This window comes from Budorcas taxicolor, chromosome 11 (assembly GCF_023091745.1).
Source record: "Budorcas taxicolor isolate Tak-1 chromosome 11, Takin1.1, whole genome shotgun sequence".
In the NCBI taxonomy this organism is placed as follows: Eukaryota; Metazoa; Chordata; class Mammalia; order Artiodactyla; family Bovidae; genus Budorcas; species Budorcas taxicolor.
In genome coordinates this window covers 30,730,274-30,757,925 of record NC_068920.1, presented here as the reverse complement: position 1 = coordinate 30,757,925, position 27,652 = coordinate 30,730,274, and the positions used below count along the sequence as shown (strand labels likewise).

Below are 27,652 nucleotides of genomic sequence, written 5' to 3'. Positions count from 1 at the left end.
TTCTACAACCTGCAATGAAGGGGGGTTAGGTATATAGGCCCAATATGTATGATTAATCAAATCAGCTTGAGCAGAGGAAGCAAAAGCAAGCATAGTAACAAAAATATTTTCTGGATTCTGAGGCATTCCCTGTTGAGAAACCAGATTTTCAGCTTGATTTGCTGCTGCTACTGCTGCTAAGTCATTTCAGTCATGTCCACCCCATAGACAGCAGCCCACCAGGCTCCCCCATCCCTGGGATTCTCCAGGCAAGAACACTGGAGTGAGTTGCCATTTCCTTCTCCAGTACATGAAAGTGAAAAGTGAAGTCGCTCAGTCGTATCTGACTCTGTGCGACCCCATGGACTGTAGCCCACCAGGCTCCTCCATCCATGGGATTTTCCAGGCAAGAGTACTGGAGTGGGATGCTATGTAAGGGTTTTTATCTGTCCCCAAGTAGGGAGATCATGAGGTTGATGACATCGAGGGCATGCTTCTTGGAGATTTTTAGAGCCTCCATTGCCTGTATTGAAATTTCTTCTTCCTGGGGATTTTGTCGGTTTGTTGTTTTTTGTTTTTGTTTTTGTTTTTGTTTCTATTTTGCATGCTGGAGGCTCCCCTGGGAGAATCTTCCGAAGAGGGAGCCAATTGATTTTGTTGGATCCATCTACAGAAATGCAAGCATACCCCTTTCCCTGTAAGATTAATTTTCCAGATTTCCATTGTTTAGTTAGCCCGTCTTGATACCAAATGGGCAGAGGAAGAGAGGTGTCCTTAAATTCCTCGAAATGTTTTTCTGCTCTTCTCAAGATATCTCCCTGCGATAAGTTTAAAAAATTTTAAACAAATAAAGCTGTGTTAACAGTAGTTATAGGATTAAAGAATATATTGCATTGGAATCTAGTAAAATCTGCTCTGGATAAGAAAGATAGAAGTGTTCCTGTGTATTCCCCCTTTTTAATTTTTTTATTTGTAGTTTCAGTGTGTGATGTGCTCGTTCAACTATGTCCTGTATTTATGAATTATAAGGAATACCTGTAATATGTTTAATAGAAAATGATTGTAAAAAATGTTTGAATTGCCTAGAAACATAGGCAGGGCCATTGTCTGTTTTTATAGAACTAGGAGTTCCCTTTACTTCAAAACAAGCTAATAGGTGAGTTATAACGTGCTGTGTAGCCTCACCTCGAAGAGGTGTGGCCCAGATAAAAGAAGAATTTGTGTCGATACAGACATGTAAGAAAGAAAATGGAGAAAGTTCAGGGCAATGAGTTACATCCATTTGTCATAGTTCATTGGGTTGTAATCCTCAAGGATTGATACCTTGTGCAATGGGTCGAAGATGTAGGAGTCTACAAGTAAAGCAATTATTGATTTTCTTGGCATGACGGTATGGAATTTTTCAAATTTGGTGTAAGGAGCCAGCATTATTGTGCAATAGAGCATGACAGGAGTAGCAAAAGAGACAAGTTTACCAGCTTGTTCATTACCATGAGTCAGGGGCTAGGAAGGCAGAAATGTGTTCCAATCTGGGTAATATAAATGGGGGAAGTGTGGCTCCTAATAAGAGACTGTAGTTCAATAAAAAGTTGTTGAATAATAGGTTGATTGGAATTTATAGTAGAGGTTTTTATATTTCTTAATATAAAAACTGAATATAAGGAGTCAGAAACTATATTAATAGGGTAAGGATATAGGTGAATAACCTGAATAAGAGCATATAATTCATTTTGTTGAGCAGAATGAAATTTAGTATAAAAGACTTTATATTCTTTGAGAGACCAGAATGAGGCTTTGGCATTTTTAGTCCCATCTATATAGAAAACATCAGCTTGAGGTATAGGTTGTGATGTAACAATGTGAGAGATTATAAATTCAGTATTTTTGAAGAAATTCCAGAGTTTGTTAGAGGGATAATGAAATGAAATTTCTCCAGAATATTCCTAGAAGGCTATTTGGAAATTGGTGGAAGTTTGTAATATGTTCTCAAATTGCGATTTATTAATAGGTATTACAATTTTATGAGGATTGGAGCCAATTAAAGTCTTAGCTCTATTTCTTCCATTGATAATGATTAGAGCGATCAAATCAAGATAGGGTGTAAGTGACCTTGTCCCTCTAAAGTGAGTATATATCCATTCTATTGGATATTCTTCTTGGGCAAGAAGTCCTGTGGGAGAATGGAGAAAGGGGAGTATAAACAACTCTAGAGGTAATTGAAGTCTAATATGAGTAAGAAACTGCTTTTGCAATTTATTTTGTACTAAACAGATTTTCTTTCATGCCTCTTGTGAAAGTGAACAAGGGCTATTTAAATTGGGATCTCCTTTCAAAGCATTAAATAGATTAGTCAGTTGATAACTTGCAATGTTTAAAGAGGGTCTAATCCAGTTTATATCGCCTAAAAGTTTTTGAAAATCATTCAAGGTTGATAATTTATCAACATGAATCTATGTTAGTTGGGGAGTAATATGTTGTCTATTAACAATAGATCCTAGGTAATGGTAAGGTGTAGAGGTTTGAATCTTTTCAGGGGCAATGATTAATCCAGAGTCTTTTAAGCATCATTGAGCTATGTCAAACATCTGTTGAGTTTCTAAAACAGATGGAGCTGAAAACAATATATCATCCATATAATGAATAACAAGAAAGTTAGGAAATTGTCTTCTCACAGGTTCAAGGGCTTTGGCTACATAATATTGACACATGGTGGGAGAATTCATCATTCCTTGAAGCAACACCGTCCATTGATACCATTTATGAGGCCCGATATGATTAGGATAAGGAAGAGAGAAAGCAAATCTCTCTCAGTCTAGAGGGTGTAAGGGTATAGTAAAAAAGCAATCTTGTAAATCTGTAATAATAATATGCCAGTTTTGAGGAATAGTGGTAGGTGATGGAATTCCTGGTTGCAATGCACCCATAGGTTTCATAGAAGCATTAACTTTTCTAAGGTCTGTTAAGAGACACCATTTGCCAGATTTCTTTTTCATTCCAAAAATGGGAGAATTCCAAGGGGAATAAGATTCCTCAATGTGTTTTAATTTCAATTACGTATCTATAAGTTCCTTAGTAGCCTCTAAGGGGCTTTTGTATGGGGCCATTGCTCTGTCCAGATAGGCTCCTCATTTCTGTCTGACTACACTACGGGAAATAGCAACTTCCAGTCTAGCTAAAAAATCAGCATAGGCTTCATTAGGCCCTTGTAATATCTTAGTGTAGCTACCTTTAGGTTCCCCTTGAGGAGTAATTCGATCCCAAGCTTCAAGGGCAACTTCTTTCAATTTCTCATGCAACAAAGAAGGGCATTGTATTTGAGCTTTCACCACATCAAATTGCCCTGTACCGGTTAACATTTCAAAAGTAATTTGGTTTTAGGGAGTGCCAGCTCGAGCACTAGAATTGGCACGATCTCGGGCCACATCATGAAACGACATTGTCCATTGAAATCGAAATTGCCTTCATCGGGGAACCAGGGAATACGTTCAACCACCGTTTGGAGACAAGCCTCTATTCGTTGACATGAACCTTAAATAAATGGTGAAGTCAAGTAGAAAAGTGGTGGGGCTTTCCAGCCATTTGTCCCATAACCCTGCACTTATTGACCTCTGTAGGTCCTAACAGTCACTCCGTCCGCCTGCCAAGGGCGTTCACCAGGTCCCTGTTTGGGGGCCACTTGTCACGGTCTTCATAGACCAGGACCCAGGGACTGGAGTTGACAAAAAGAAGGACGCAAGGGACCCGAGTCTCAAGTGAAACAAGGGTATTTTATTTGTAGCAGCGTGTGCTTTATATATATCCATACAAGCAAGCTTTAGGCAGCAAAAATAAAGTTGAGTAAAAACAAAACTAGGCGAAGAACAATCATCACAGGGCCAGAAGACAATCCATATCCTGAGTAATAGGGAGGTGACTGAATAGATTACATTAAAGTAAAAGGGCATTGAAGGGAATCCACGCATGTGCTCTGTCTCATGACCTCAGTCCTGAGAACTGCATGCAACTCTGCCTGTTCCTGTTTTCCAGGAACTGATAAGAAACAGAGGGCCCTTGAGAAAGAGCACACAGAAGAAGAAAACAACGTGTGGATTCCTTAATGCTGAATGTCCCCTGACAGTGAGTGACTATGTATTGCATCTTTCCTTCAGACTCTTGCTCAATGCCTTTGTGCAGTATTCCCTGAACTCAATTTCAGAATTAGGTACTTAGGGATCAGTCTAATCAAAGCCAAATTTCCTTTAGAGGGGAAGGATACATTTGTATTAAATTGGAGAATTGAATAAAATTTTTAATATGATGATCATTATTTAGCAATTATGAGCTATGCACTTTCATATATAATATATTGTATTTTCATTCTCACAGTGTTGTTGTTGTTTAGTTATTCAACACCAGGCTCCTCTGTCCATGGGATTTTCCAGGCAAGAATACTGGAATTGGTTGCCATTTCCTTCTCCATGTATGAACCAGCATCTCCTGCACTGGTAGGTGGATTCTTTACCACTGAGCCACCAGGGAAACCCTATCCTTACAATGAGCTGAGATTAAAGAATTTATTATAGTTTTACACATGCAGCAACTGAGATGCGAAGCAGTTAAATGACTTTCCCAAAATATCAAGCTAGTCAGTGGCAGAGCCAGGAATCAGGTCTTCAAAACATAAGACTGATGAACTTTCCATAACATTGTTTTATAACTAATGTGCCAAGTGCTTTCAAATCTCCTTTATTTTTGAATAGATAGAAGCCCCAATAGGTCTGGAAGACTGTTTTTTTATCAAAATAGCCCCAGCATGAGATCCAGGACTCTGGAGTCATTAGTTTCTTTTCTAATTTTATCCTCTTTATAATTTTAGGCAGAATTTTAATCTCTTGGGCCTCAAGTTTCTCAAGAGTGAATGAATGAATTGTACTTGGTCAAAACTAGGGTCTCTTTCAGACTTGCAGTTCTATTATTTGAATCATGAAATTTGATGCCAGGTAACGTGTTAAGTGATTTTCGTATATTGTCTCATTTGGGAAACATGGACCTTGCTTAGGTTCTCATGTATCCGGTTACCAAGTAATTTAGCCTGAATTCAATCTCATAATGAAGTTAATTTTATTTGATTTTGATAAGCTGTAAAAGAAGTTATAACCATTCACAAAGCTATGCAATCACTCATCCCACTGAAAGGAACCAAGACTCCTTGGAGAAATGGCTAATTCCAGGTCTGGAGAAGGAGATATAGAAAATGATCCTGAAATATCTTGTCCTGCCAGAACTTAAAAAAAAAAAAAAAACTATCAAAGATTCAGAGTTAGATGAAATAAAATAAAGGTACTCCCACTGGCAAAAGATGGAATCACTTAAACATCAAAAAGAAAAAATAATAATGACTGCAATTAAGACTCATTTGACAAAAAGAAACTCAAAATGGATTAAAGATCTAAACGTAAGACCTGAAACTATAAAACTCCTAGAGGAAGACATAGGCAAAACACTCTCCGACATAAATCACAGCAGGATCCTCTATGACCCACCTCCCAGAATATTGGAAATAAAAGCAAAAATAAACAAATGGGACCTAATTAAAAGCTTCTGCACAACAAAGGAAACTATAAGCAAGGTGAAAAGACAGCCTTCTGAATGGGGGAAAATAATAGCAAATGAAGCAACTGACAAACAACTAATCTCAAAAATATACAAGCAACTCCTGCAGCTCAATTCCAGAAAAATAAACGACCCAATCAAAAAATGGGCCAAAGAACTAAACAGATATTTCTCCAAAGAGACATACAGATGGCTAACAAACACATGAAAAGATGCTCAAAATCACTCATTATCAGAGAAATGCAAATTTCACCCAATCAGAATGGCTGCGATCCAAAAGTTTACAAGCAATAAATGCTGGAGAGGGTGTAGAGAAAAGGGAACCCTCTTACACTGTCGGTGGGAATGCAAACTAGTACAGCCACTATGGAGAACAGTATGAAGATTCCTTTAAAAACTGGAAATAGAACTGCCATATGACCCATCAATCCCACAGCTGGGCATACACACTGAGGAAACCAGAAGTGAAAGAGACACGTGTTCCCCAATGTTCATCACAGCACTGTTTATAATAGCCAGGACACGGAAACAACCTAGATGTCCATCAGCAGATGAATGGATAAGAAAGCTGTGGTACACATACACAATGGAGTATTACTCAGCCATCAAAAAGAATACATTTGAATCAGTTCTAATGAGGTGGATGAAACTGGAGCCTATTATACAGAGTGAAGTAAGCCAGAAAGAAAAACACCAATGCAGTATACTAACACATATATATGGAATTTAGAAAGATGGTAACGATAACCCTGTATGCAGGACAACAAAAGAGACACCAATGTATAGAACAGTCTTTTGGACTCTGGGAGAGGGCGAGGGTGGGGTGGTTTGTGAGAATGGCTTTGAAACATGTATATTATCATATGTGAAACAGATCACCAGTCCAGGTTCAATGCATGATACAGGGTGCTCAGGGCTGATGCGCTGGGATGACCCAGAGGGATGGGATGGGGAGGGAAGTGGGAGGAGAGTTCAGGATGGGGAACACATGTACACCCAGAGCAGATCCATGTTAATGTATGGCAAAACCAACACAATATTGTAAAGTAATTAGCCTCCAATAAATAATTTTTTTAAATGACTCCTTTGAAGAAAAAGAAAAAAAAAAAAACCTCCTTGAATGTTTTTTTTTAATCTGTGAGTTAATGATGCTCAAAAAGAGAAAACAATAAGAAATATTAGTTACCAATTACTGCATAATAAACTACCCCCAAATTTAGAGTCAAACAGCAAATACTATCTCACACAGTTTCTACAGGTCAGGAACTTGAGAGCAGCATAAAGATTGGTTCTGGTTCTGTCTTAAGGTTGCAGCCGACTTGTTGACACAGGCTGCAGTCATCTGAAGGCTTGGCAGAGAGCTGACAGTTCCACTTCTAAACTCACTCATGTGGCTGTTGGAAAGCTTTAGTTCCTCACCACCTGGGTCTCTCCTTAATGTATGGCAGCTGGCTTTCCCCAGTGTGTGATCTGAGACTATGGGAGAAAAAGAGACACCAAGATGGACACCACAGTTTCTTTTATTACCTAATATTAGAAGTAACATAGCATCATTTCTGCCATACTCAATCAGTCACACAAACCAACCCTGGTATAATATGGGAAGAAGCTACACAAAAGTATGAATACTGGAAGGCAGTGCTCATTGATGGTTATTTTGAAGAATGGTTAATGTATAATAACAGCGGCCATGGCACCTAGGGCACGGCTGTTTACCCTGAAAACTGGCAATTAAATAGAAAAGGTAAACATTTATTCTGTCTTTTCTGTTAGAACTCACATTTCAGAATAACCAAACAACCCTGAATTGATAGGTTAAGGAGACAGAATCCTTCTTTCAAAAGGAATTCCAAATCATAAATGTGCGGGAAAAAAATACTGAATTAGAAAATCCCGGTTTTGCAATAAAATACTTGATTCAGGCAAAGATCATCAGTGGATGAAACCACCAGATGAAAGGTTGATGAACTTCACCTGAAAGGATCCAACTAGCAAGTGCTGATTCACTGATCAATCTCAGCATCACAGAGAGTGAAATTATCTGACTTTATATGCCTCCTGATGTAAAGTAAAAGGAAGTAGGTAGCACCACGTAAAAATAATGCTTACCCATAAAGGTAAACCAAACTCTAAACCTTTAGAGCTAACATCTAGTTAACAAATACAAGGCTAGAGAAACAGATAAAATGGGGATGGACTTAGACCAAGCCAGCATGCGGAATATTCAGGACAAATGACCAAATGTGTACGATGGGGGAGAAAGTGAAAGATGGAGGAACTATTCTAGATCTAAATTTTAAAAGAGTTAAGACAAATAACCAAATAAATTACATAGACTTTAGATCTTGATTCAAAAAAAGCAGCATATTTTATCTATTTGGGAAATTCAAAATGGACTCAGTATTAGATGGTACCCGGGAGTTATTTTAATTTTGATAGGTGGGATAATGACATTGTGGTTCTATTTTAACAGATGCATTCTGAAGAACGTAAAAAAAGAAATAACACGTTTGGGGCTGCGGTTGCGGAGGGTTTCTAGGGAACTCCTCTACCAGCGAGTTGATGATTTCCTAGAAAGTCACCGGAAATGATTATTGCAGGACTAGGAAGTGGAGCTAGAATAGATTCCTTTATTCTGTCATTTCTAGAGGAGAATATCGGCAGGAAGGTCTGTGTCTCCAGCCAACGTGGGATGGGACAGTAGCTGACGGGCTTCCAAGCTGCCACTGGGGTCTCCGAAACCGCCGAGGGGCGGCTGGAGGAGGCCGACACCGCCACCTACTTCACTTAAATCTTAATACACCTCCTCCCAGGGGCCCGGAACGGCGGGCAGGGGTGGGGCGGGGCTTTGGGGCCAGGTTCCCCGGGATCTGGAGTCCGCCGCGGATTCCTGCCCCACCAGGGCTTTTTCCTCCGCCTCCCTCGCGCTCTTCTTGCTCTCAGCGGCCCCTTACTTTTTTTCTTTTTTTTTTTTCGCATTTATTTTCCTCCCCAGCATCCATTCGTGCGTTCTTTCATTTGGCCAGTTTCTAGCTGAGCGATTGCTGGTGCAGGCACTGTTTTAAACGTTGGGAATATATCAGTGAACAAAATAGACAAAAAGTCCGTGCTCTCAAAAGCCTACGAGCTTACATTATAGTGAAAGGAACACCTACAATAAACAATGGAAAGTATATAATTAATTTATGCACCTGTTGGAAAGTGCTGTATAGGAAAGCAAGGCATGTCGTGATTGGAAAGGAGGGGCTAGGCTGTAATTTTAAATAGGGCACCTGGAGTAGGTTTCCTAGGGAGGATTACATGCAAGCAAACGGTTGAAGGAGGCAAGATTATTCATCTTGAGGATAGCTTGAGGTAGCGGGAACAGCCAGCGCAAAGTCCGTAAAATGGAACCGTGCCTAAAAAGGAAGAGAAAGATCTGTGGGACTGAAGGGGGTTGAATGGGGTTGGGGGCGGGGGGGGGAGGGGGGGAAGAATAGTAGGAGAGGTAATAGCAACCCTGTAGACGTATATGCCACTGTAAGGACTTTAGCTTTTATTTTGAATGAACAGAGACGATGCAATGAGATTCTTTAGGGCCTTATATGCTACTCCTTATTTTGAGTAAGATAGACGCATTGAGGGCTTTTGAGCAGAGAGGTGAAATAATCCAACTTAAGTTTTAAATGGCCCACTTTATTGTATTGAGAAAAGACAAGTAGAAGACAAAAGACAAGGACAGAAGCAGGAGACCAGTTTGATGGCTAACACAATACAGGTCAAGGCAGGCAATGGTGGCTTGGGCCAAGATGGTGGCAGGAGAAGTTGTACTCTGGATATATTATCGTCTTCAGTTTGTTCCTCGTCTCCCTAATCTCTCATAGATAATCCAGATTCTCAGTGATTCCTTCTTTTCACTTTGGTCACATCCCTCTATTCTCTCTTCCCTTCATCAAATATACAGGAAAACAAGGTATGGGATCACCACTAGCTTGTTACTGCTGATGAACCCCACATCTAGGGCAGTATTGATACATCAAACCAAAAAGCAGCTGTCCTATGGGTCAGGAGCAGTCTTTTGACTGATCTCACCAAGGCTTGTATCCCTGAAAGGAGGCTGGTATCCACTGGAGCCACTTCAAAACTGGTTATCTGGGCAAAGCCAGGATTGACTTTAGAAGCTGGATCCAACCAGCAGAGAAGAAACTGGGACAGTGTTAGAAGACTGGAAAAGAAAAGAAAGAAAGAAGACTGGAAAAAAGACATGCAGCAGGTAAAAAGAGGAGAATCTGCAGTATATCACAAGGAGGAAGAAGTGAGTCCAGGAAAGGAGGAAAGCGTTGGAAGTGTGGTGGGCTTGGATTGACTGTGAGGAAGTTTTCTCCTTCAAAATACTTTTTCTGGATTACATGGTGATGTTTTTAAGTTATAGAATAATTGGATGCCATTTCTGTTTTTCATAAGGTATATCAGAGACTGAGCCCATGTTTTTCTCACCCCTTTTGGTAGTTTGGAGAGTTGACTTCCATGAATAGAACTTTATAATTGGTTGCATAACCAACCAATATGCAGCTTCCCATAAATTTTCTGTCCCTCCATAACTTCTCCAAATGTTTTCTATTCCTTGCAATAGATCGTGGTATCAGATGAAAGTCCAGGATCACCAAATCAGCTTTGCATCCCTGATAGCATGTTCCTACAGGAAAGAGGTAATGTACACAGGGTATTGTGGCAGGAGTTATGGCAGCTAAAAATGGGGCAGGAACACAGACTAGGTGAGAGATGCTCCTGGGGCCTGGAAATATGCTCATTATTGAGTATTTATAGAAAAATCTAGTATTTCTATGCTAGGCTTGGCCTGGTATTGACAGGAACTAAAGTATTCTGTTTCTGCCCTCATCTTAAATCAAATTTGGAAAAAAATAAAAATTCATAAGAAAAGATTCTTCAAAGCAGTTTATGGAAGATAGTGAATGTATTCATCCACTTATTATATGTTCAACTAGATATATATTTGACAAGTAGCTTACATATGTGTATATGTATATTTGCACATGTTAAACTTGTATAATTTGGTAATGCCTCCCCAACCACAGTTTTACTAACATGTAAATTTTGATTGTATGTCATTTTATTTCTGTAGATCTGTTAACCCTGAGATTTTTACATTATAGTATAGGTATAACTGAGAAATAGAAGAAAAAGCCATGGCAAAAGAAGGAGCAAAGGTTTTGTTGTGAAACTTTGGGAAAAATAAAGAAGGGGAAATGTGGGACTGGGCTTTAGAAATGCTCTTCGGTGGCATATATGAAGAGAAAAGTGGATAAGATTCATATGCTGTGCTAAGTCTCTTCAGTTGTGTCTGATTCTGTGTGACCCTATGAACTGTAGCCCGCCAGGCTCCTCTGTCCAGGGGATTCTCCAGGCAAGAATACTGGAGTGGATTGCCAGTCCCTTCTCCAGGGGATCTTCCCTACCCAGGGATGGAACCAGCATCTCTTACACCTAACCAGCATTGGCAGGCGGGTTCTTTACCACTAGTGCCAGGTGGCACTAGTGGTTTGTATAGACAGAGGCTGTTAGAGGCTATTAGACAGAGGACTAGGCACCTGGACACTCCTAAAATAGGCTTTTAGGATGATACATATTACATGCAAAGAAAAAAAAAAAGGCAAAATGAATTTCTAAGCATATTATTGGAACTTCCAGAAGAGAAATCTTGAAACTTCTACTGTAAAGTAATCATAAAGGAAAAATTAATACTGTAGAACATATTTATCACAACTTTAAGAGGTAGAAAATAATGGATATTGCTTAACTTGGTTGTCAATTTTATTTCATTTTTTTAAAGTTTAAAAATATATATAATTTTATGGTTCACATCGGACCTAAGTATTCCAGTCCTTTTTTTCTCAAAAGATATTGAATTATCTTCCTATAAGTGATTTTTAGGGCCATAAAGTTTACAATTATTTAGCATAATATGTAAATAAGTTAATCTCATCCTGGATAATATCTGTAGTTTTCTGAATTTTGAGCTTTAAGTCAACTTTTTCATACTCCATTTTCACTTTCATCAAGAGGCTCTTTAGTTCTTCTTCACTTTCTGCCATAAGGGTGGTGTCATTTGCGTATCTGAGGTTATTGATACCTCTCCCGGCAATCTTGATTCCAGCTTGTGTTTCTTCCAGCCCAGTGTTTCTCATGATGTACTCTGCATAGAAGTTAAATAAGCAGGGTGACAATATACAGCCTTGACGTCCTCCTTTTCCTATTTGGAACCAGTCTGTTGTCCCATGTCCAGTTCTAACTGTTGCTTCCTGACCTGCATATAGGTTTCTCAAGAGGCAGGTCAGGTGGTCTGGTATTCCCATCTCTTTCAGAATTTTCCACAGTTTATAGTGATCCACACAGTCAAAGGCTTTGGCATAGTCAATAAAGCACAAATAGATGTTTTTCTGGAACTCTCTTGCTTTTTCCATGATCCATTGGATGTTGGCAATTTGATCTCTGGTTCCTCTGCCTATTCTAAAACCAGCTTGAACATCCGGGAGTTCACGGTTCATGTATTGCTGAAGCCTGGCTTGGAGAATTTTGAGCATTACTTTACTAGCATGTGAGATGAGTGCAATTGTGCGGTAGTTTGCGCATTCTTATGATTTTAGTGTGGTACATTTGTTATAAGCGTTGAGCCAATATTGACACATAATTATTAACTAAACTCTAAACTCCCTTTGGCAACCCACTCCAGTATTCTTGCCTGGAGAATCCCAGGGACAGAGGCTGCCGTCTGTGGGGTCGCACAGAATTGGACATGACTGAAGTGACTTAGCAGCAGCAGCAACAGTTTATATTAGGATTCATGCTTTGTGCTATACAGTTATATGGGTTTCTACAAATGAATAATACTGTATATCTGCTATTAAAGTAGCATGCAGACTATTTTGATGCCCTAAAAATTCTGTTCCACATATTCATCCTCCACCCCTCATTGTGAATATTTTAACACTATTGAAATACTTAGAAATAGTTAAAATGGTAAATTTCCTTTTATATTTTTTACCACACTTTAAAATAGTTTTTAATGTAAGGAACACTTAGGGAAAAAAGGCACTACAAAGTAACAAAACTTTTGTAATTTATGAAGAAGATATGGTAAAAATCCAACTGGGATGCATATGGAGGAGAGTTTGAGTTAAATAAGGGTATGCTTTGTCAAAAATTTAAGATTTATACATCTTACTGTATATAAATTTTACTTTAAAAATAAGAATGTAAACAAATATTCAACTTTAGTTAATGATATGTGTCATAATGTTAGGGGTGATGTATGCTGATGTCTTCAACTTACTTTGAAATGCAACAAAAAATAAAATGAACTCATAGATAGTTAGATGGACAGATATATGATAAAGCAAAAATTGCAAAATGTTAATAGTAGAATGTCAGTGGTGAGTATATGGATGTTTCCTATACAGTTCTTTCAAGTTTTCTGTATATTTGAAAATCTTCATTATAAAATGGTGATTGAAAAAAAAATTGGGAGGTTAAAGTTTATTGATATTATAAGGAAAAGAACTGTTATGGAACATTTCGGAACAAAGCGTGTATCTGCTGTGAGCTCTGTGCCTGCCAGGTGGTTGGTTTCCCAACCAACCAACTTTTTGAGACAAAGAGTTATAAAGTAACAGACTTTCAGAGGAGATAGTGGGGAAACTGTGTGGAATCCACAATGATTGAACACAGACCTGTTTTGATCAAAAGCTAAGGGTGACATAGACCAAAGAAGAATCTTCTTGACATATTTCTGAAGAAAGAAGCCAGTTTTTTCCTAAATTGAGGTTTTGGTGAAATTGAAGTGAGAGTTTTGGGGTCCTGAGGCCAAGGGATAACCCTAGAGTCTTACCAATAGGTGACTTCAAACCAGAAAGGAATGGTCTTAGACTAGGGAGTATGTTGATAACTATCAAGAAAGATAAACCATCATAAACACTGAAGCTACAGAAAGGCCAGGTTGGCCTGCAAGGAATAAAACAGGGCCCCATTAACCTGTCATGTGAAACTGTACTTTTTTCCCAAACCATATGGATCATACCTGGTCATTTGTACACTCTGAAAAAGTTTCTTTTGCATTTTAAAAAGTGGTGTGTGTTATACTATACTGGGAGGGCAGTTGAGGGCGGGGAGCTGAATTGCTTAATACTAGGGAATTAACAGGACTCAGAATCAAAGGGGGAAAGTGATTTTCTCTAATAAGAACGAGAGAAAAAATTTTTCTAGTGAACTAAGTGGAAGTAGACCAACTAGTAAGTTACATAAAGAACTAAGCTTTGGACCTATCCCTTTTTATATATATTTACCTATATTTCCTTTAAAAAAAATATTTATTTGGCTGCATTGGGTCTTAATTGCGGATGCAGGGTCTTTCACCTGATAGTTGCAGTGCCCAGGGTTAGTTACTCTGTGGCAAGTGGGATCTTAGACCCCTGACCAAGGATCAAATTTGTGTCTGGACCACCAAGGAAGTCCCTCCGTGGATATTTCTGATCCATACCTCTCCTTTTTTCCCCTCCACCTCCACCCCAAGTCTTTCTGGACAAAATTACTGCAACATTCAAATACAGGAAGCCAAGCTATCATATTAAGCTGGTAGTCAGTGATTTGGGCCTTTTAGGTCTTCTAGGATTAAGGGAGACAGAGTAAAGGATTTAATAGGTGAGAGGAAAGAAGAGTGCACTTACAGTTGGCTTGGCTGCTAGCCAGGTCATGATACCTCACACTGGAAACTGAGACTAGAGGAATATCGGAGAAAGAGGATACTGTAACTCAGTCAACTTACCCCCTAGATCAGAGCTTCATAAGCTTCTAGGCTGGGGGAGGAGAGGATGAAAGTAGGCTTCATGAACACTGTGCTGAATTGACTCTAGACTTATATCCCTTCTCTCAGCTCTACCATTTCCTCAGTGCCCTGCCTTAGCCAGAGATGGAAGCCAAGGAAACCTGCCAGGAGCAAAACATACAGTGATGAGCCAGCCTCAGGTGAGCTAAGGCCCCTTCCTTCCTTCCTGAAAATATATCACTGTCTCTTAAATGTGGCCTTGTCCTCACTCCCAGGTGCTCCCTCTCATAAGGGATGCTTTTTCGGATGACAGACCATTTGTGGATTGTTTGTTCTTTCGTTATTTTTGGCTGCTGAAAGCCTACGTTCCTTTTCACCTCGTCCCCAGATACACACCAAACAGTAACAGCCTTTCACTTCTCCCTACAAATTCTTTTCTTCTGCCTCTGTTTCCTGAGGGAACTATGAAACTTCCTCCCACAACAGCAGGCGCATGTTATTTCAGGAGTCAGTGACATTTGAGGATGTAGCTGTGAACTTCAGTCATGAGGAGTGGCAGTGTCTGACCCACTCTCAAAGGCACCTCTATAAAGATGTGATGTTGGAAAATTATGGGAACATGGTGTCACTCGGTAAGAACCTTCCCTGTACTTGGGTTAGTACTTTCTCCCTTCTTTTTTCTTTTCATTGCTTTGTTGATGTGTATGGGGTCTCATATTGAAAATCAGAGCCCTTGTTCTTTATCATCAGCATCTTCCTCCCAAATTAGTTTTGAGTTATCCCTGTTTACATGGCAAGATAATTTCCTGGCTAACTTACTTGCTGTTTTCTGATTCTCTGAAGTGAAACTCTCTCTGAATAGAACAAAAATCCTTAGCTTCTGTTCTCCCTAGATTCTTGCCTCCTCAAGCCTCTCATTTTCCATTAAATGCTCTGTATCCATCGCCTAGTCATGAACTCCTTCCTAGTGACTGAAAGCAGATTAGCCTTCCCCTACAAACTCCCGTTCTACTAAAAAGAACAGGGAAAATATAACCAACCGGCAGTTTTCCAGAAACTTTCTTTGCCTTTCTGAGTATTGACTTCTGAGAAAGTCCTTCAACCTGTTTCATTTACAGGTTACCAGACCCCTGAATAAACCCTTTTCTCTGCCCAAATAAACATTTCTTTCCTATTTTCACATGCAAACAGAGGGATCAAGATAAATGTTAGGACAGTTCTTTGTTGCTATACACACTTATTCCTTCTTCCTTCTGTACAACCAGGATTTTCATTTGCTAAACCTCCTTTGATCTCCTGTCTGGAGCAAGGTGCAGAGTCCTATGTTCAGGATCAACAGGACTGGGAGTTCCTGAGCTGCTCCTATCCAGGTGAGTGCTAGAGAAGCTGTTTGTCCCCTTGTGTGTTCCATGTGACAAAATGGTTATAGAATCTTCTTAGTGGTGGGCCATCCATCCTCAAGGGCCCAGAGGAAATCCATTTAGGAAATCTTAAAGGCAGAGAAAACATATTATTTGGGTAACTATTCTGTCATTATCTAATTGGCTCTTTGCAACATATCTAATAGAATTTTTGCGAGTTCTTACAAAAAGGCTCTGACAGTTTATCTGCCCTCTGTGTATCATTTACTGCAATGCTCAGGGAACATTGCTTTTCTGCCTCTGGATTTTAGGGGGTTTTGTTTGTTTGTTTGTTTTTTCAGGACCTTCCCTCTTTCGGAGTCCTGAGCCTTTGACCCTTGTCTTTTTCTATTCTCTCTTATTGTGAAGTAGGATGACTGCCACACTGACAGTGCTAACTTTTACCTCTTTCCTGGGCAGCAGTCTCATGTTTCTAACTCCTGATTTTTATTTGAATATTGCATTGTCATCTAGGAAGCAACATATCTAAAGTCAAACTCATCTCTCCCTCCAAGGCTGTCTCTTCATTAAGCTCTCCCTATTTCTATATCTGGTTCTACCTCTTTCTTACTTCTCTTTCCATTCCCTGAACCTCTTATGTAGTGAGTCATTAAATATTACCAGCTCTTCATTTAAACTATTTTCTACATTTATCATTCAAAAAAAATTGTCCTTTGCTTACAGGGCAACTCCAGCTTTCCCTATCCAAATACCTACTCTTCCATCCTACCTTCCATCTAAAAAGCATAATTGGGCAACTGTTATGTGCCAGATATTACATAACATTCTACAGATAGACAGTCAGATAAGATATGGGACCTGACTTCAAGAAGCTTGTTTTCTACTGGGGAAGGCAGATGGGTAAAGAAGTAATTATACAGTCCAGTATGATGGGAGTTACTGAGATATATAGATAAGGATAAGCACCTGGTATACATAAACAGAGAGGAAAAACACCTAAATCTGACCTGGGGACCAAAAGACTGCAGGAGGAATGATAACTGAACTAAGTTATGTGGAATAAGTGAGGTCACCTCATTGAAGGAGGGGAGAGTCCTTCTAGGCAGAGGGGAATAAGAATGTGAACTGTGAATAGTTCAGTATGACCAGAGCAAAGGACTTACAGTAGCCAGTGGAGACACTACAGGAGCAGTGGACAGGGGCAACATCATGACTGAATGAGTTTTTGGTAAACTACAGATCTTGAACTTTATTCTTATACTAACAGGTAAGATGATTAAGTACTTAGTTCAGTGTTGCAGGTGCTTTACACACATTGACTCATTTCATTATCATGGGTAACCTAGATCCCATTTTATTGATAAAAACAATGGGTCACAGAAAGAAGTTACATCATCCTCCCAAGTTGGCACAGTTGTTGGGTGTCAGAACTAGGACAGTGAGCTGGGGCTCTTGACTGTACATTTTACTTCCTGTCTGGTTAACTATGGAGCACCATTGAAGTGTTTTAGGCTAAAAAGTGATGTGATTAGATTTGATTTTTAGAAGGAATAATCTAGAGGCAGTGTACAAGATGGATTAGAGAGGAAGCAGACTAAAGGACTTTTGAGGGGTATTGAAGTTAGCTAGTGAGAATGCACTAGAAATAGCAATGAAGAAGGGATAGAGTTAGGAGATAAAAAGAGATAGATTTGGACTCTGGTTGCCAATAGTAAAAATTAACTCAAGCTAGCTTAAGCAAAAGAAAACAAATATACTTATTATTCAGGGTGTCATGGAACTTAAGAGCAAGTATACAGGAGACTTAAGAAGGGCTGGAATGCCATCAGGCCCTGCTCTCCAGCTGTCTTCTCTGCTATTCTGTGGGTCTGCTCCATTCTTCTTTCTTGGCAGATCAATCTCTGCTTGTCAGTCCCAGTGACAGAGCTTTCCATCCCCTATACAACACCCATATCCCAACACCACTCAAATTTAAGTGCTAAAGATCTAGCCATCTTCAGAGCCGGGCCTTACCTGCTTTCATATCATGATTCCACAGTTCATGAGGAGAGAATCTGGCCTGGTTTGGATCAGGTCTTCCCCAGATCTAACCTGTCCTACCCAAGTGGGCAGAGGTACACCACAGAAATATGCCTCTCCAAGGTACGCTGTCAGGAACAAAGCAGACACATCCTTACAAAGGGGGCTACACTGGCACTTGAGCACCACCTCTGCAGCTCACTTCACTGGTAACATTTGTAAAATGTTAGTGAGTATTAGAATGAGTTGAAAATGATTTCCAGTTTCCTGTTTAGGGGCTTAGGTGTATGAAGTTATCATTTGCGAAACTAGGAGATTCTAGAACATGAGTAGACTTTGGAAGGATTTATGTCAGGTTTACTCAGTTTTGAATATCTTCATACTTTTCAGTGTTTCAGCCTCCTTTGACCTTTGCCATAATGTTAGCAATTCTTCTAGCGTGAGAAAGTCATTTACTCTTCCAACAACTTACCATTGCTTCCCCTGTTCCAACTCACTTATCTCCTTTCCTCTGGACATCTGACATTTTTATTTTCTTGTTTAAGTATCAGCTGCCAAGACATGGCCTGAGAGTGAGAAGGCAAGATCAGAACAGGAGGTTTTTAAAAATGGAGAAGTATGCTGGGTGAAATTTAAAAGTCTCCTAAAAGTTGTTTCCCAGGATCCAGAGGCTGGAGAAGTTTGTGTACAAGATGTCAAATTAGAGAATCAATGGGAAATGCCTGTGAGGGAGAAACGGAGAGAAGAGAAAGAAAGCTGTGAGAAAGTGACTTTCAGGAAAGGAAAGAACCAGAAGGGACTTATAAAACACTTCAGTCCAAACTCAGAATGTATTCTGTATGGAGTTCTTACAGAAAAGAAACAGCATGAATGTACCCGATGTGGCAAAAATTTCAATTGGCATTCTGACTTAATTCTCCATGAGCGAATTCACTCTGGCGAGAAACCCTATGTGTGTAATGAGTGTGGGAAAGCATTCAAGACCAAAAATCAACTTTTCATGCACCAGATAATCCACACAGGGGAGAAACCCTTTAACTGTACCCAGTGTGGGAAGGCCTTCAGTAGTAGATCTGCTCTTTGCCGACATAAAAAAACCCACAGTGGGGAGAAGCCACACCCATGCAGTGACTGTGGGAAGGCCTTCAAGACCAGGTACTGTCTCAGGATGCATCAGATCATCCACACAGGAGAGAAGCCTTACGAATGTAGTGACTGTGGGAAGGCCTTTCAGTTTAAGCATTCCCTCATCATCCACAGCAGGAGCCACACTGGGGAGAAACCCTATGCATGTGAAGAGTGCGGGAAGGCTTTCAGCGGGCGCTCAGACCTCATCAAACACACAAGAGTCCACACTGGGGAGCGACCTTATGAGTGCGACGAGTGTGGGAGGGCCTTCAGCTGGAGCTCAGACCTAAGCAAACACAGAAGACTCCACACTCAGGAGAAACATTGTGGGTGCCCTCGGTGTGGAAAAGCCTTCAGCAACGAAGCAGAGCTCACCAAACATAGAAGAATCCACACCAAAGAGAAGCCTTACAAGTGTAAGGAGTGTGGGAAAGCCTTTCATCATAACTGTCAATGCCGGGCTCATGAACGAGGACACACCGGGGATAAGCCCCATCGATGTGGGGATTGTGGAAAAACTTTCCAAGATCAACACTGCCTTACCATCCATCAAAGAATCCACACTGGAGAGAAACCTTATAAATGTTCAGAGTGTGGCCGAGCTTTCAGTGGGAAATCAAACTTGACCAATCATCAAAGAATCCACACTGGAGAGAAACCTTACAGGTGTGAGGTGTGTGGAAAGGTCTTTCATCAGAGCTCAGTCCTGAGACAGCATGAAAGAATCCACACGGGTGAGAAGCCATTTACCTGCCATGAGTGTGGCACGTCTTTCCGTCAGAGCTCAGCCCTGATTGGACACAAGCGAGTTCATACTGGAGAGAAACCTTATGTATGTGAGGAGTGTGGAAAAGCTTTCAGAGTGAGTTCAAATCTTACTAGACATAAGAAAAGGAAACACAGAGTGTGGGAAATCCACAAACTTGGGGAGAGTGGGAAATCTCCCTCTCCAGTAACTGGTTCTCAGACCTTTTCATTCATCAATATTTTGACCACCAACACCTGAGAGTAGTGATTCTGGTGTTTACACTTTTCTCATTTCTCCTTCTACTTCTTATACTGATCCCTCTTGTCTCCTGTGTTGGTTCTTCCTGGTTCTCTGACCCCTCTAATTGTGAGATCTCCCAAGCCTTTGTCCTTGACCTTCCCGTTTAGTGTTTCTTCGGTGAGCACATTCACTTCCAAGGTTTTGTCTATCAATAATAGTACTGTAATACTACATACTAGTGCCCTACACATGCCAGGCACTATCCTTTGCCGTTTTAAATCATTTAATCATACAATGTCCCTGTGGGATGAGGAAATTGAGGCATAAAAAAATTAAGAAACCTGTCACAGATCCTGTAACTGGTAAATTCTAAACAAATGCCTGCTGAATGCTCAGACTTCTCTGAGCAATTTCTGTAATCCTGTACCACATTTCTTGAATGTGAGGCTATACCTCAGTTTAGCACAGAACATTTTTTTGATTAATAAACATTGATCACTTTTAGTAAGTTTTTTTATATTTTTTGGCCACAGTTCTCAGTTCCCTGACCAAGAACCAACCCCGTTCCCCTAAGTGGAAGTAAGGAGCCTTAACGACTGGATCACTAGGGAAGTGCCAGCAAATTTTAACTTAAAACTTAAATGGTACTCTTCTATATAGATTCAGAATTTCTGAGATTCAGCAGAGAAGGAAGACAAGGCAATGGCAGATTTTTTTAATTACAAATAAGTAGAAGTCAAGTGTGAGCTTCCTAGGTGTCACAGTGGTAAATAATCCACCTGCCAATGCAGGAGATGCAAGAGATGCAGGTTCAGTTCCTGGGTCAGGGAGATCCCCTGGAGCACAACATGGCAACCCACTCCAGTATTCTTGCTTGGAAAATTCCATTGACAGAGGAGCCTGGTAGACTACAGTCCATGGGGTTGCAAAGAGTTGGATGTGACTGAGTACACACAGAGAAATCAAGTGTACACAGCTCAAGTGGAAGTTTACGTATGGAAGGAGCATGAAGCCTGTCCCACTTTGTTATAAATGTACTAAAAGGTCTTCAAGGTGTTGATTTCTTAAATACTTGTTTTATCTATCTGCATGACATATGAAATAGTCTTTCACAAGGATTAATAAATGTATCTTTTCAAGTCTTTCAGTGTCTCTTAACATCTATCCTTTCTCTTTCAAATGTTACAGGTTATTACTGCAGACAGAATTAAATACACACATGCAATAAGGCTAAGGAAATGGCAACCCACTCCAGCATTCTTGCCTGGAAAATCCCATGGACAGAGGAGCCTGGTGGGCTACAGTCTGTGGGATTGCAAGTGTCAGACATGACTGAGCAACTAAACCACCACATTCAATAAGGCTACTAAGATAGAAATTGAAAATCCTAGAAGAGGATGCAAGTGTGTGTCAGTTAACATAATGACCATAATTCAGAATTAAATTTTGTTCTGAGTTCCCTGACTGGTCAAGAAAGAGATGAGCAGTGGGTTACCAGTATTTGTCAAAGGTGTTTTACAAGCTAATGTTTTTTTAAAACTAACAAGTTTAAGAAATGCTGGCTAGGTGGGGATTTTTCTTCCCTTAAAGACTTCTCAGGGTTTATAATATACTGATGTCGTTTCTAAATCTTAAAGGAACTGTAAGAAGCATTACTTTCCCAAAGGGAAGGACGAAAAGAATCCTGTTTGGAGGAACACCTTCATGCCCTCTTGTTTCACAGAAAACATTTTGGGAAATGGTTACACCTTATCTAATTGGACAAAGAGTCCAAGATATACAATTTTCTAGTAGCAAATTGCAAAGGGAATTACATGGCTTATTACACAATAGACAGATTAAACATTGGTCTTTAGGTTCAGTGTCTACAGTATATTAGAGCATGTTCCTTATATAGGCACTTCTTATATAGTTTGTTGAAGAAAACTGAGATGAAAACATTTAGGCTCTAACTCTAAAATTGTTTCTATGGAAGATGAAATTCTGTATTTGTGGCTTTCGGATGAAACATGTGACTTAAGAACAGAGTTCAGGATGTGTCTGGAGGATTCATAGTGCTTTTCCAGTCTTTTTTGAGTATGAAGACCCCTTATTTGATGATGAAAACTTTTCACCAACACCCTGTCCCTCATGCATACACATACTACAAGTAGTTGTACTTTAATGCTTGATGGCAAAATGTTGTCATGTTCTCCAGAAATCTGAGGTTTCATTAATTACAACAGCATATATGCTTTTGTAAAATGTATATACATGTTCAGGATGTTTATTTTACCTCCAAATTATGATGTGCATTTAGATTTTGGACTCAAAAGTCCTTAGCCCATCATGAGAACCCTCAAGTGCATCCTTTCATGTCGCTTCTTTAATCCATCTTCTAACAAAATCTGGCAAAGTTTCCATTCCAGTTTAAATTCTGGACAATCCTAGAGTGTTGCTGTTTTGTGTTATTGACTGCAGAGTCATATCTTTCAAATACCGGTTAACTGAAGGAGGTGGCAAGCCTGACATCCCATTGTGAAAGTTGAGCAACCTTTGTATTGAGCCCAAATAGAGTAGACTTCATCCTCATGAGTCCATCTTCAACGTGACCATTATCTCCCTAAAATAGTCCTATGATCGTGACACCTGGCTTTATTTGTTTTCATTGAAGTATATAGTTGATTTACAATATTTTGTTCACTTCAGGTGTACAATTGCCTTTAAAATTCCCAATTGACTCTCAGTCCTGCAGTAAAAATCCCCAAATTACTAGCTCAAACTCCAGGAATCTTTTGATATTTCTTTAACACTGAAAATGAACATCATGAAAAAACGCAGAAGAAGTTTCGGATATTTTACCTGTGGAAAAGTCAGCACATTTTCAAAGAATCCTAAAGTGGGGTGACAGAGAAGGTGATGGCACCCCACTCCAGTACTCTTGCCTGGAAAATCCCATGGATGGAGGAGCCTGGTAGGCTGCAGTCCATGGGGTTGCTAAGAGTCGGACTCGACTGAGCGGCTTCACTTTCACTTTTCACTTTCATGCATTGGAGAAGGAAATGGCAACCCACTCCAGTGTTCTTGCCTGGAGAATCCCAGGGATGGGGGAGCCTGGTGGGCTGCGGTCTATGGGGTCGCACAGAGTCGGACACGACTGAAGCGGCTTAGCAGCAGCAGCAGCAAAGTGGGGTGAATGCTCAGTCACTCAGTTGTGTCTGACTCTTTTTAGACCCCAGGGACTGTAGCCCACCAGGCTCCTCTGTCCATGGGATTTGCCAAACAAAAATTGTAGAGTGGGTTGTCATTTCCTCTTCCAGGGAAATTAGGATAGACAACTCTGCTATATAGTTGTAAATTTCAGAAAATGTTTGTATGCCCTCAGGTCAAGAAAAGATTTTTCAAACAAGGAGCCAAAAAAAGACGATTTTGATACTTTTCTCCATTCCCATCCTATAAGTATTTCCAAATTAGAGGACACGAAGTAAGTGAGCTGAGAGAAGTGGAGAAAGGATAGTGACTATTTTGAGTATAAATTATTTCCTCGGAAGCACTGAAAGGATCTATATTGAATTGCAGGGCATTCCCAGGAATCTAACATCCAGTCATTTGTTTGTAATAAGGATTGTATGCATAAAAGCACTTTTTGTTTGTGTTATTGTTGTATCCTCGGGGCCTAGAATGATGCAGAAAATATACTGGCAGCTCAAATAGATAGACTGAACAACAATGTATAGACTAATAGATTATTTGAGCGCATGTTTTCCCTTGAGCATTGTTCTGGCCCTTGGGTAAAACGGGGGGAGATAAGCACTGGCTTTGTAGGATATTAGAACTGCCCACTTCGGGCATGAAGAAAAGTCCTCTAACATCTCACAATAAAGAAAACAGCCCTGGCAGCGGTGGGATTCGAACCCACGCCCCCGAAGAGACTGGAGCCTTAATCCAGCGCCTTAGACCGCTCGGCCACGCTACCTCTTCCGGGTGGTGGCCTTCCCTCATTTTCACTGAGTGACAGTCTTCCCTTTTCGGTTCCGTCACGTTCCCCTCCTAGGACACTTATCTGGCGTTCTCCTCACCAATATTGCCATAGAATTTCTGCCTGGCGTTCAACCACCACCCAGCCTGATCCCTGATACCTTATTTCCCCACAGTTGAGAGTAGCGGGAAAGGAAACCAGGGGATCTGAGCCGCCCTCCCGTTTGTAACCAACCCTGGAGGAAAGAGCTGCAGGTGGTCGTGTGGGTTGCAGGTCCGCGGTGGACGGTGATGTTCCGCGCAGCCGCGACACAGCTGCCAGTCCAGGAATGGTTTTGGATGAGGGAACGCTAGGGGGAAAAGACAACCCGACGAAAGGAGCAGAGAGCCCAGTTCTCAGGACTAACGCGGTCTCTGCAGAAATGCCCCCAGGACCAAAGGCATTGGGCGGTTCATTTTGAAACGCCAAGGTTTGAATAAAAACTATAAAGAGACGCGGGTTCCATCCCTGAAACGGGAAGATCCCCTAGAGAAGGTCATGGCAACCCACTCCAGTATTCATGCCTGGAGAATCCCATAGACAGAGGAGTAGCCTGGTGGGCTACAGTCCTTGGTGTCGCAAAGAGTCAGACACGACTGAAGTGACTTAGGATGCATGCATGCATTATCCTTAGCTGCAATACTTTAGCAATTACCAGGTGTTATTTTCTACGGAGATTACATTAGGAAAATCACTAAGAAAAAGGATTCTCAATAGAGCAAAAGCAACATAGTCACCCCCTACTCTTCCTAAAGCTTCTTTCCCTTGTTTCTCCATATATCCCAAGTTAGGAGCCTCTTTTTTCATCTGCTGTGTCATTTCGAGCCCTCTCCCTGGTTCTCCCTGTCGGTCCCTCACAACACCAGTAGACTCCCCTCCACTATCAGTACTATTAATATGTACTCCCATCAGTTCTGAATGGCAGTATGGACATAATTTGATGGAAACTGACTCATTGGAAAAGACTCTGATGCTGGGGGGAATTGGGGACAGGAGGAGGAGGGGACGACAGAGGATGAGATGGCTGGATGGCATCACTGACTCAATGGACGTGAATCTGAGTGAACTCCGGGAGTTGGTGATGGACAGGGAGGCCTGGCATGCTGCGCGATTCATGGGGTCGCAAAGAGTCAGACACGACTGAGCGACTGAACTGAACTGAACTGAACTGACCACTTTGTGACGTTTAACCCTCAAAGACAAAGAGCAATGATATCCTCCTGCTAGGTACTAACTAGTTTAATACTTCATCAGCATCATCTTGATCCATCAAAGGCATCAATTCAGAGACCAGTTTTCTCTTTCTGAGGTTTGCATTCCTACATGGTAAACTAACAAGGGGAAAAAAGAAAATTGAAGAAATAAATTGAGATAAACTGACTATATCAAAGATTGGGCATCAAGAGCCCACTCATTCATTCAACAAGTATTGTTCCTGGGCACCTGGGCACTAAGCTGTACACTGAGTATTCAGTAGAAACATTTGGCCAGTGCTATCCTCACCCTCAGAACTACCAGGGAAGGCAAACATTCATCAGGTAATTATAACTCAGGGTTGTAAATGCAGGAGGGCTGCTTTCACATTTAGTTGGAAGAGCTAACTTAGCATAGTTGGAAGAATTTATGAATGCACTGAGGAATGTATGTTGGAGTGAAACAGACCTGGTGAGAAGTGTAATAGGGAAAGTTTGGGTGGAGGGGGGCCAGGGTCAAAACTGAACCTGCAACCCCTTTCTCCAACAGGCCCTCTCCTGAAGGGAAGACAGAGATTTATGAAGGAGTGAGATATGGAAGCAGAGAGAAAGAAGTGAAGGAGAAATGATCTCCACGCAGAAGAAGAAAATTCAGGTAGCTTTCAAAGAAGAGTCCTTTGTCTCTAATCCAATTAAGTTTATGTGGAAAAATTAATATTTAGAAAATCATTAAACACATTTAAGGGTTCTACACAGTTCCTCTCTAAAAAACAGATATTAAAAAGAAATGAAGCGAAAGATTCTTGCTACGTAGAAAGGAGACAAAATATGACATCATTAAAAGAAGATATTGTTCAAGAGGTGTTTGCCATCAGGCCTATAGGTTGATTCCCTGTGAAACATCAAAAAAACACAACAGCTTCAATATACAGAAATTCGACAAACTACTACTTTTATGCTTGGAGAAAAATAAAATTTCTTACATAAATTGATATTACATAGGCGTTAAAATGTATTAACATAGAAGACTGTTGGCAAAATAACAAAGGAGCGTCCCAGCTCAAAGAGGTTTTGAAATCTGGGAATTTTTTAAGATCAAGGACACCATGATTTGTATCTGGAAACTTGTGAAAAGTTCAAATGCGCACTGAACTTTTATAAGAAATGAGAAGGAAATAATAAGCAATACACCTGTGCCTGTTATTTAGACAAACCAAGTAACAAATATTCGTGCCCCAGTACTGTCAGACAAAAGCTAGTTATCACAAAGGCATGAAACTGTCAGAAGTCAGGAAATTAACAGGATCTGCTTTCCCTCAAGTAGTTATCAATAAATTTCTCAGGTGCGCATTCAGACATGCTCAATACTTTGCCTGTTTCTTAGTTTTTGATAGTTTTCCTTTAATGATCTAGCCTTCCCCTACTTTCTTTCTTAGCAAACCCCAGACAGTTTGCAAATTCGTAGCTAAAGAGAGGTGGAGACGCTGGGGAGATCAGGCAGTCTGGAGCTCGCCTAGGCCTAAGATTCAATTACCCTGCCAGTAATTCTCGGGCGATCTCCCTCCTCCCAAAGCAGTGAAACTAGAAAATCCACTAGAGAGAGTGCTTTTCAAAATTCCAGCTGCTCTCCCGGATTCAGAAACTCTCCCACAACCAGTGAAGACAAACGTCCAGAAAATAGCTTCTCGATTTCTTTCATCTTCATTCGTAACTGTTTTTTCATTATGTTGTGCTAATCTCGATCAACTCCTAAAGCTAATCAATTGCCTCCAAAATTTCCCTCTCACTGGATCATCCAATCGAATAAATTAAAATTTGGAGGCATTTAGGAGTAGTGGACAGCTTTTTGATCAATGACAAGTAACTAACTCATTTACTCATTTTTTGTAAACCATTGAAATTTACATCATTTGTCATTTTGAGCTTGGAATATCAAAACCATTGCAGGGCTTCTAAACCGAAAATGTTTCATATGAAAATTAAAAGTTAGCTTGCATACACTTCTAAAATTTTCCCTATGCGGGAACACTGGTAGCATAAAAACAAAAGCAGACTACCCATTCCCTGACCGGGAATCGAACCCGGGCCGCGGCGGTGAGAGCGCCGAATCCTAACCACTAGACCACCAGGGAAGGTGGTAGAAAGCTGTTAAGAAAAACCTACGAGGCTAATGCTTCGTAGGTACGAAGTGGCACTGTAACAGGATCACTTTCGTTTTTACCAGGACCTCCCGTCCAATGGCAGTCCACTCCAGCACTCTTGCCTGGAAAATCCCATGGACAGAGAAGCCTAATAGGCTACAGTCCATGGGGTCGCAGAGTCGGACACGACCGAGCGACTTCACTTCCCGTCCGCACCAACCAATAAAATATGGAAAAGAGGAAGATGTGGCAACGCCGAAGAAGAAGAAATCGGGGCATGTAGCTTCATAGAGTCTCTTTCCCTGCGCCAGACCTGTGGATTTACTCAGAAATAAATTGTAGATTTAACGAAGTCATTACAGCAGTTCTTAAAACATTAATTTGTAATTGTCTTCTCTTTCTCTTTATAAATTGGTGAGCCATTAGAAGATGAAAG

The 27,652-nt window shown here is 40.5% G+C and overlaps 1 protein-coding gene and 2 non-coding genes across 3 annotated transcripts; 1 reads left to right on the top strand and 2 right to left on the bottom strand.

Moving 5' to 3' along the window:
- The first annotated feature begins 1,363 nt into the window (after positions 1-1,363).
- ZNF311 (zinc finger protein 311) lies at positions 1,364-19,903 on the top strand. Its single transcript, XM_052648172.1, has 6 exons — positions 1,364-1,392; positions 8,220-8,406; positions 10,184-10,259; positions 14,848-15,021; positions 15,655-15,759; positions 18,315-19,903. The coding sequence occupies exons 1-6, from the start codon at positions 1,364-1,366 to the stop codon at positions 19,901-19,903; spliced, it is 2,160 nt and encodes a 719-aa protein (XP_052504132.1).
- A 3,855-nt stretch (positions 19,904-23,758) lies between these two features.
- TRNAL-AAG (transfer RNA leucine (anticodon AAG)) lies at positions 23,759-23,840 on the bottom strand. The gene has a single exon. It is a non-coding gene; the product is annotated as a tRNA-Leu (tRNA).
- A 3,295-nt stretch (positions 23,841-27,135) lies between these two features.
- Positions 27,136-27,207, bottom strand: TRNAE-CUC (transfer RNA glutamic acid (anticodon CUC)). Its single transcript has one exon. It is a non-coding gene; the product is annotated as a tRNA-Glu (tRNA).
- Between the last annotated feature and the right edge of the window lie 445 nt (positions 27,208-27,652).